The sequence below is a fragment of the Lactuca saligna genome, chromosome 7, assembly GCF_052625555.1.
Source record: "Lactuca saligna cultivar CGN05327 chromosome 7, ASM5262555v1, whole genome shotgun sequence".
Taxonomy (NCBI): Eukaryota; Viridiplantae; Streptophyta; class Magnoliopsida; order Asterales; family Asteraceae; genus Lactuca; species Lactuca saligna.
In genome coordinates, this window is record NC_136423.1 from 48,149,316 (window position 1) to 48,159,124 (window position 9,809).

Consider the following 9,809-nt stretch of genomic DNA (forward strand, 5'->3'; position numbering starts at 1 on the left):
TCAACAAGATATAAAAAAGGGAGAATTTCATATATGCCCTTCTTAAACATCAAAATATCATATTTACCCAACTTAATTTCTAAATATCATATTTACCCTTCATAAAATTTCTAAATATCATATTTACCATTCATAAAATTTCAAAATAGCATATATGTCCTTTTTAAACATCATAATATCATATATGCCCTTCTTAAATATCAAAATATCGTATATGCACTTTTTAAACATCAAAATATTAATGATAATATCTAAAATATTCTTCATCTACAACATAATCAACAAAAAAACTAAACAATCAAAATATACATTCTATAGAGAGAGTTGAAGATGAATATTTTTGTTTGTCAAGAGGACGACATTCCAACAATTTAGACGTTCACATTCCATTATCATAGACGTAAGGATAATATCGTTAAAATTTTTAATTATTATAGTAATTTTAAGTTATAAAAAATGATTATAAAATATTAAAAACATTATAAAAAAGATTTTGGCAAATATGATATTTTAAAGGTTTATGAAGGATAAATATGATATTAAGAAAATAAGCTGGGCAAATATAATATTTTGAGGTTTAATAAGGGTATATATGAAATTTTCCCTACTATGTCGAATTGTAGAGAAAGCTTTAATATTTATGGATGAAAAAATGAGTCTATGTTTACGCAAAGGAAATATATGTATTAGTATGTGTTTATCTTCAAGTTCTTTGCATTCTAAATGGTTGCGTGAAAATCGGTTCTCTTGAGTCTTTGATCAAAAGCGACTTATATATTTATAAAATCTTTGTCTACTAAAAACTTTTATTTTCATTATAAACGTTCAAACAATACATAAATTATAGCAAACAATATCTTGCTATGCTATATATAGAAAGAAAGGTTTGTGTACAAGTAAACATCTACTCAGAGCTCTGAAATAGCAGCCTTATCCAAGAACCATGTGAGCCCTCCTTCAGGTGAAACCTTCTGCACAGGCAACGGAAAACCATAAGAAGCATGTGGGCCCAACGCCACCTTCACTGCATCAGCTGCGTCTTCTCCGGTCACCACCATTGCAATCTCGGAAGCCGAATTGATCAAAGGGAAGGTGAAAGTGATTCTGTTAGAAGGAGGTTTGGGTGAATCCGTGATGAAAGTCACCCATTTTATCTTCTCAAATCGTTGAAAATGCCAGCAGAAGAGTGATGCGACGTGCCCCTCTGGACCCATTCCGACTAACATCAGATCGAATTTAGCAAACCCTGTAATTTCTGATGTTCTTAGTTTCTTGTTTGCTACCAGATCTTTCAGTCGCTGTTCATATTCATCCGCTGCTTCCTCCGGTGATAATCTTTCCTTGATCGGGTAGATGTTTGATTCAGGAATTGGCACCTGAAATATGTTGGAAAAGTTCATATCATAAGTTGATGCATGGAACTGAAACAGATTATTCAAAGTTCAAAATGGGATTCGCGATCAAAATCACTTCGAAATATGAAATTTGTGACGAAATCATGAAGCTCGTCGTTCACACTTGCTTCAACCATGGAACAGGAAATTATAAGCATATCACAAACGAATTTTAAACCTCTTCACGTAAAAAACGAAATACCTTGCTTAGAAATCCGTCATAAGCAAGCTTGTAATTTGAATCAGGATGATCCAGTGGAACAACTCGTTCATCAAGGAAGAATATCGACCATTTCGACCAATCTATGGAATCAACGTATGGAGGTTCAGTTAGTTTCCTGTCAAAGATTAAGCTCAAATCAATCAATACAAAACATAACATCGATCAAAGAGTATTGAACAAGTAAATCTGAGTAGTTTGTTTTACTACTACTACTACAACTACCTGAGAGTATCGATTAAAGAACCGCCGGAGAGAACAACGGAGAAAGAACCATTGGCGGCGATGAATTTAGCAGAGAGATGGAGGATGTATACAGCAAGAGCGATGGCGACTTGATCCTCCGTCTCAAACGTTTGAATATTCGGAGTTGATGGCGCCATTTACGACCGATGAACAGAAGTGGAATACGGATATGCTCCTTCATTATGTCTTTCTTTATACTTTGTAGCAAGTGAATACATTTGACCGAATTCACCCGTACCTTTTTCTTTTCATTTTCCTTCTAATCTAAAGTTTTAATATTATACCTAAAGGGAAACGTGCATTCAACACCACTCATATTTTATTAACTTAATTAAATATATAGAAAATTAGTTATAAAACTCATCTATTATATGAGATATAATTTATTGAAAAATATAAAATTTATGTATTATATGAGTTTATATACTCATCTATTATATGAGTTTATTGAAAAATATAAAACTTATGTATTATATGAGTTTATTGAAAAAAATAAACGAAAACTTAACAATTTAGAAAATTTAAATTTGTAAGAAAAAAAAATTAATTATTAAAAGTTAAATCTTTATTTATCTTTTAAATTTAAACTAATAATTTAAATAAATAAACAACTAAAATAATTGGATTCAATTTAGAAATTTATAAATATAGAAACTTTAAGGAAAGTTAAATTAATAAATTGAATATACATTTATTATTACATTTATTACATTTAAGTATTATATGAAATTTAATAAAATAAAAAAAACCACAAAATGATACATGAATATAATTTAATCTAAATTTATCACAAAATAACATGTGATATAATGCGGAATAAGATTACAATTGGCAAAGTCATTTTCATTTATTAGAGATGATTATAAATTTTGATATTTGGGTATCATTTCTGTTAAATATCATGATACGTTAACACATCCTACATGCCCGTCGTGCGAGGGTAAAATTTTGGCCTTAACTTCATCACATTACCGTCATTATGGAAATAAATTACTACTTATACTCCACCTATACCCTTTAGATTTTGGTTGTCCCTTCATCTTGTTTTGAACCCCTAAAAACCCTAATTCTAACCACCATTTAGGTAGGAACTCCAATGTTCAATGCTTCTTTGGCCAAATACGGTATACAAATGGAACAGCACTAATCATCGCAACTATATTGATGTGAATATGGTGTTTCAAATATGGACAACTTGACTATTGAGCCAACATTTGATATGAGAGTCGTATGTGGTATGTTCTTTAGTCTACATTAATGAGATGATTGTGATGTTGGTGTATGTGGTGACCAGGGTGGTTTATGGTTTATGGAATCATGAAAATGATCTTGGATTTCAAGTAGGATCTTCTAAATCACTTTTCAAATTTGATAGTTTACCCCTTATCCATGGGTTATCACAAAATTCAAATTATAGGGATAATTAAAAGGAACGACTTTGATTGTAAGCAAATGAAAGTCGCAAGAACTACATAATCATTATAGAGAATTCAAATTCATAAGGATTCAAAATATAAGTTAATGAGTCCAAAATTTTGATAAGAATAACAGTTTTTAGGATGTTAATGGATTTGTAAAGAGATATATGTCTAAAACTAATTTATTAGTCTTGTCCACACATGGTTAAAAGCAAGCAGCTACAAGGAAGCATAAGCTTCCTTCTACTATCTTAAAACAATTCATACTTCATAGTATCCAGTACTCTTCCTTTTAATAAACTCGTCTTAGATAAGTGTGTTTGCAATAAAGTCAAAGGTCGTTAACTTTTTTTGTAATATCTATAATAATAGTGGGGTCTTTTTAGGTTGGCCTCATAACACAAATAACATTAAGAAAATGAATAAAATAAATTATTAAGGAATTAAGGAATTAATAAATCAATTAGAAATTATATTTGTAATTAATTAAATTGTTTTAATTAGTTAAAGAGCTTGAATATTAATTAGAACCTAGAGTTTAATTGGAATATTTCAAAAGCTCCTAAAGAGCTGATATAGATTATTTTGATAGGCTCCTTGGATAGAGATATAACATGTTTGAATCAGATAAACATTAACTAGAAGAGTCTGAATCCTTCTAGGATCATATCTAGAAACTATAAAGAGATTGTTAGGGCGTCAAACCCTAGAGCTGCCTTTTTGCTTTATATTTCGTCCATATCTCTCTCCCTCACCTTAGGAACAAAATTCATAACCCCTCTCCTAGGGTTAGTGAATTTTGAATAAACCCTATTATAGGGTTCTTCCTTTTTGCTTTTGGACATTGTGGGTCTTACTACATTAGAGGGATTCTATTTTAGATCCTTCATCCACTACAATAACTGGCATTCACATGATCTCAAGTAAAGAATCAAGAGGTTAATATGTTCTTACTAGTTGGTTTTTAAAGTTCGTTCCTATAACTAGTTAAACCTAGAACTTAGGGTGCAAGTAAACTTAGGTAAATTGTTGATTGTTTTCGCTGCCTTAAGATGATAGTATATTGATGCTAATAAAACTCAATAGTGGTATCAAAGCTTAATAGGTTTTAAGTGATTTCACAAACTTTGTAAAAAATGAATATTAAGAAACTTGTAATTAGTCGCATCCGCGATGCGACTAGTGAGCTGAACAGATTTCATATTATTTTTTAATCTTGAAAATTATGGGAAAAACCTCTTGTTTAAACTATTATTTTAATTGTTTAGATCTTAATATTTGAACTTTAGATTAATTTGCAGTATTATTTAATAAGAATCTGAATCTAAATATTTAATTAATTAAAATTTGAATAGTATTTAAACTTGAATTAAAATTTGAGTATTTATCTTGAACTTTATTTACTAAAAGAATTAAATTTAAAAGAGAATAATATAAATTTAAAAGGTTTAAATTTAGTATATAGTATAATTACTATATTTATAACAATTATATAACAACCTGACATGTTTAATAAGAAAACATTATCGTCGAATCAAATTTAAGCGCGCTCACTCCAATACTCTAAGAAATGTTTAAATAGATCTATATGATTTCTAATGAGGTTGGTTTTGAAAATGGTTCATGCTTACCACCCTCACCGCCTTTTTGTATTTTGAGAATGGAGTTACCAAAAGGATTCGGTCAGATTTTGTTTCAAGATTTAAAGTATTAATTAATTAATAAAACGAAATTCTCGTTTTATATAATAAAAATGTGAGTCATGTGTTAAACATGAAAACACACATACTGTTTGTATTTTGATGATGGAGCATATGTGGTTAACCGAAATGTCATTGCGAAAATATAAGTTAATATGGTGTGTTAATCGTGAGATTATTCTATTGATGGAATGTGTGTAGTTAATCGGAATGCCAACTTGAGAATGATTTTGTATCGAGTTTCAAGTGGTTTTGCATGGTTAATTCACTATCTATTCAATGATCTGTGACATCTCCGTATTGGATCGAGATAACCACAATCAAGATTAACATGCCATTGTGAATAAACTTCAAATTATCTTAGAGTTTCAAAAGTTTGAAGCCGGCAAATTCCATTAACTACCTAAATAACATTATTATGTGTTTACAACATCCTTTTTCTGTAACGACCCAATTTTCAAGTCCAAAAATTTCATTTTAATTAATTAATTTAATTAAACATTCGTAGGAAAATATTGTCGAATCATAACATCTCATTAAACATTGTATAATGTCTAAAAACCCAAATCATAAAATGGTGATAATTTCATAGTACAATCCCAATCGTACCACATATCATACAATCACATAACATACATATAATGTCAATCATATCCGGGTACCCGACCTACCCCTTCGGTCCTCTTGACCGGATACTGCCTAGCATTCGGTCCTCTCGAGCGGATACTGCATGGCATATCTGAGTGCTGGCCTCCCCTTCGGTCCTCTCGACCAGATACTGGGGACTATTTCACCCCCTTACTACTACCACATAACACATATCACATAATCTAACTAGCATGGCTAGGTATGACTACCCCTCGACCCTATTGAACGGTAATTTGGGGACTATCTTCCCTACTGCCACTTCCACATAGCATCATATCATACTAGCACATAAACATATAAAGTAGTAGCAAACCTAGATGAATATCATGGAGACAATCATCTAAACATACAACTCCTACTGATGGGCCGGCATTGTGGCCGTAGACCCACCGCTACTGGAAGGTAACTCACCTCGAACAAGTAGTTGCTGATAATCTGTGCGGGAAACCTTTGCCTACTGCTGCTCCGGAAGTCCTCTGACTATAATCCCCACAAAACACTCAGTCAGAAACTAATATCTACTCTTGGGGTAAAATAACTATTTTACCCCCAACCAAGTCCAAGTCAAAGTCAACTTCCAGTTGACCTGACTCGCCGAGTTGGGCCGTCAACTCATCGAGTCCCTTTCCTTTACTCGTCCTTATCCATGACTCGACTCATCGAGTTTGGAAACGACTTGTCGAGTTCCCCTTCTACGAACATCAATGAACCTACATCCGACTCGCTGAGTCGGATGAACACTCGTCGAGTTCACCTTCATCTGATGAACACGTTCTGACCCCGACTCACCGAGTTGTATGAACAACTCATCGAGTTCATCTTCATCCATAAGAAGATTGTCTTGGACTCATCGAGTCCCATGAACTCCAGGTCTAAAACTGTAACAACGTAAATTTCAAAACAAAATTTTCATTTTTCATTCACCAAGTTCATATAAAAACATTCTCGATTATTTCCAACTTTTAGTTTTGAAACATAACATATCCCAAGATCATAAAATCAAACTCTCTTTCTAGTGTGTACGAGTCACGCCGGCGCCTTCCCACGGTCCTCGCTAGTACCTGAAACACATAACACAACAACTGTAAGCATAAATTCTTAGTGAGTTCCTTAAAATACCTCATACAACACATACGCCGCTCGAGGCCATAATACGACCCTCCGGTCGATGTGTCTCAACGGGACCCTCCAGTCCCGTAGCTCGTTGGACCCTCTGGTCCGGTCATAGCTCGTTGGACCCTCCAGTCCAGTCTATAACATCATACAATATACATATATCACATAGAACATAATCTCATACGTAACACATAAGACCCTCTGGTCAACACATAATACCACTCTAGACAACATATAGTGAGAAGACTCTCCTCAGGTGTCTCGGTAAATCTCTAACTCGGTAGAAATGTGATCTAGCCTCCGCCTAATCACATAAAGTAAATACTCTCATGAATATAATTATACTCAAACCATTCTTAACACCCTCAGAAGGGTAAAAGACAAATTTACCCCTCTCTTGGCTCAAAGGCCTCACTGTTGACCAAACCTTAAAAGTCAACAAAAGTCAATGGTCAAACTTTGACCCGACTCGTTGAGTACACTTAGGCGACTTGGCGAGTCTACATGTGTCCACTGACTCTCTTAGTCCTTCTTGGCACGTCGAGTCCTTCCCCTTACTCGACTAGTCACACTTGGCATGAATCGCGGGGCTACCCCGACTCAACTCGCCGAGTCTCAAGAACAACTTGGTGTGTTCCGCCTTGAACTCCAGTCCCCTAACTCTCCCTGACTCACCGAGTTATTTCCCCAACTCAGCAAGTCTACTCACTGAATGATTTACAGGAAACCCTCATCCTACTCGTCGAGTCTGATCTTCGGACTCGGCGAGTTCATGCCATGCACAAACTCCATAGACCTCCTGAGGTCAGATCTGTTCTTGTAATTCATAGATCTAGCCTTTCCGAGCATGATAATCACGTAAATTTCAGACCTTGACACTCACATATCATCTAAATGGTCTAACTTGGTGATTTAGCCCCAAAAATGACATCCTAAGCTCATGGCTCCCAAAATAACTCATAAAGCTCCAAGGGTTAAGGTCTCTGGACCTCTTTGGGTCCAGATCCAAAGCATAGATTCGAGAAGGGACCAATTGCTCCACTTATCCATCCTCTAAAGCGGGTTATAAAACCCTATCTCTAAGAATCAATACCAAAACTGGAGAAGGTCTGAATAAATACCTCAATATGGACTCTATGAACTCTGAAGTCACCAAAATCGCACCTCCTTTAGCCTCCTCTTGCCTTGGTCACCTCCTTCTTGCAAAAACACCCACAAAAAGATCAAGAAAGGCCTCTCCTTCCTCACAAGCGCTCTAGATCTCTTAGGGGTTCTCTCTGGGGTTTGGCAGCCGAAAATGATGGCCTTAAGGGCCTTTAAATAGGTCCCAAACCCCGGAAGTTAGGGTTTCATTAAACATCGTGGACTCGCCGAGTCCTCTCATGAACTCGCCGAGTCCGGCTGTGAACCCGGATACAAATCCACGACCATACTCGGCGAGTTTAAACACCAACTCGCCGAGTCTCCTCACAACTTCCAAAAATAAAAGAATAAAATATTATACCTGGGAATCCGAACGTTACAAATCTCCCCCACTAGAATTAGACTTCACCCTCGAAGTCTCACTCTACAAACAACTCTGGATGCTGCTCCCGCATCTCACGCTCCGGCTCCCAAGTCAATTCTGACCCTTTCCGATGCTGCCACTGGACCTGCACCAGAGGTACCTCCTTGTTCCTCAAAACCTTTATTTTTTGATCCCTAATCGCCACCGGTCTCTCAACATAATTTAGGCTCGCATCCACCTGAATATTTTCTAATGGCACCACTGCTGACTCGTCGGCAATACACTTTCGCAACTGCGACTCGTGGAATGTGTCGTGAATCTTACCCAACTCCGCAGGTAACTCCAAATAGTAGGTTACCATGCCTACCCTCGCAATCACCCTGAAAGGACCAATATATCGGGGCCCTAACTTGCCCCTCTTCCTGAATCGAATCACTCCTTTCCAAGGAGAGACCTTCAGGAGCACGAAGTCACCGACGTGAAACTCGAGCTCGGACCGTCGTTTGTCCGCATTACTCTTCTGACGACTCTGAGCGATCAACAACCTCTGTCTGACCTGCTGAATCTGCGTTGTCGTCTGAAGCACGATCTCGGTACTACCCATCACACGCTGCCCTACTTCTCCCCAGCAAATGGGGGTCCGACACCTCCTCCCATACAACATCTCAAAGGGCAGCATACCAATGCCCGAATGATGGCTGTTGTTGTAGGAAAACTCTGCCAAGGGCAAATACGTGTCCCAACTTCCACCAAAATCCAACATATATGCTCGGAGCATGTCCTCGAGCGTCTGAATCGTCCGCTCACTCTGCCCGTCAGTCTGTGGGTGGTATGTGGTACTAAAATGCAGTTTTGTACCCAACTCCTCATGAAACTTCTTCCAGAATCTGGAATTGAAACGTACATCTCAATCTAAGACAATCGAGATCGGCACTCCATGCCACGATACCACCTCTCTCACGTACATCTTTTCCAACCTCTCCGCGGAAGAGCTCTCACTGATAGCCAGGAAGTGAGCGCTCTTCGTCAGCCTATCCATAATCACCCAAATTGCATCGACATCCCTCACAATCCTTGGCAATTTAGTGATGAAATCCATGGTAAACTGTTCTCATTTCCACTCGATAATCTTTAACGGCTGCAGCTTACCATGTGGACGTTGGTGCTCGGCCTTAACCCTGCGACAAGTCAAGCATCTCTCTACAAACCATGCGACATCCCTCTTCATACAGGGCCACCAATACTCCCTTTTCAGGTCCAAATACATCTTAGTGGCCGCGGGATGGATCGAGAACTTCGATCGATAAGCCTCTTCCATCAAAATGGTACGCGTTCCACCCACCGACGGTACCCATATCCGACCCTGAAATGTCATAATCCCCTGGCTATCAGTAACGAATTCTGATACTTGCCTGATACCTCGGTCTCTCTTGTGGCTTCCTTCCCTCACGGCCTCAGCCTGGGCCCCACGAATAGCATACAACACCGGGGTCATCACCGTCAATCTCAGACAAACATCTCGCATCGGGGCGCCCTCCGCCATACGGCTCAGTGCATCGG

General features: G+C 37.1%; 1 protein-coding gene across 1 annotated transcript; it reads right to left on the bottom strand.

Moving 5' to 3' along the window:
* Positions 1-788: 788 nt before the first annotated feature.
* On the bottom strand, positions 789-2,038 carry LOC145006546 (putative 6-phosphogluconolactonase 4, chloroplastic). The gene is made up of 3 exons (XM_078965623.1): positions 1,840-2,038; positions 1,597-1,732; positions 789-1,376 (listed from the first exon to the last, which is right to left on the bottom strand). Exons 1-3 carry the CDS (start codon positions 1,995-1,997, stop codon positions 909-911), a joined length of 762 nt encoding a protein of 253 aa, XP_078821749.1. The 5' UTR covers positions 1,998-2,038; the 3' UTR covers positions 789-908.
* Positions 2,039-9,809: the final 7,771 nt, after the last annotated feature.

Excerpts from the sequence above, each read along its gene's own strand:
- LOC145006546 (XM_078965623.1), bottom strand. The coding sequence starts at position 1,997 with ATGGCGCCATCAACTCCGAATATTCAAACGTTTGAGACGGAGGATCAA. Across the intron at positions 1,733-1,839 it reads TCTTTAATCGATACTCTCAG|GAAACTAACTGAACCTCCAT; the intron begins GTAGTTGTAGTA and ends AATCTTTGACAG. Across the intron at positions 1,377-1,596 it reads ATGACGGATTTCTAAGCAAG|GTGCCAATTCCTGAATCAAA; the intron begins GTATTTCGTTTT and ends AACATATTTCAG.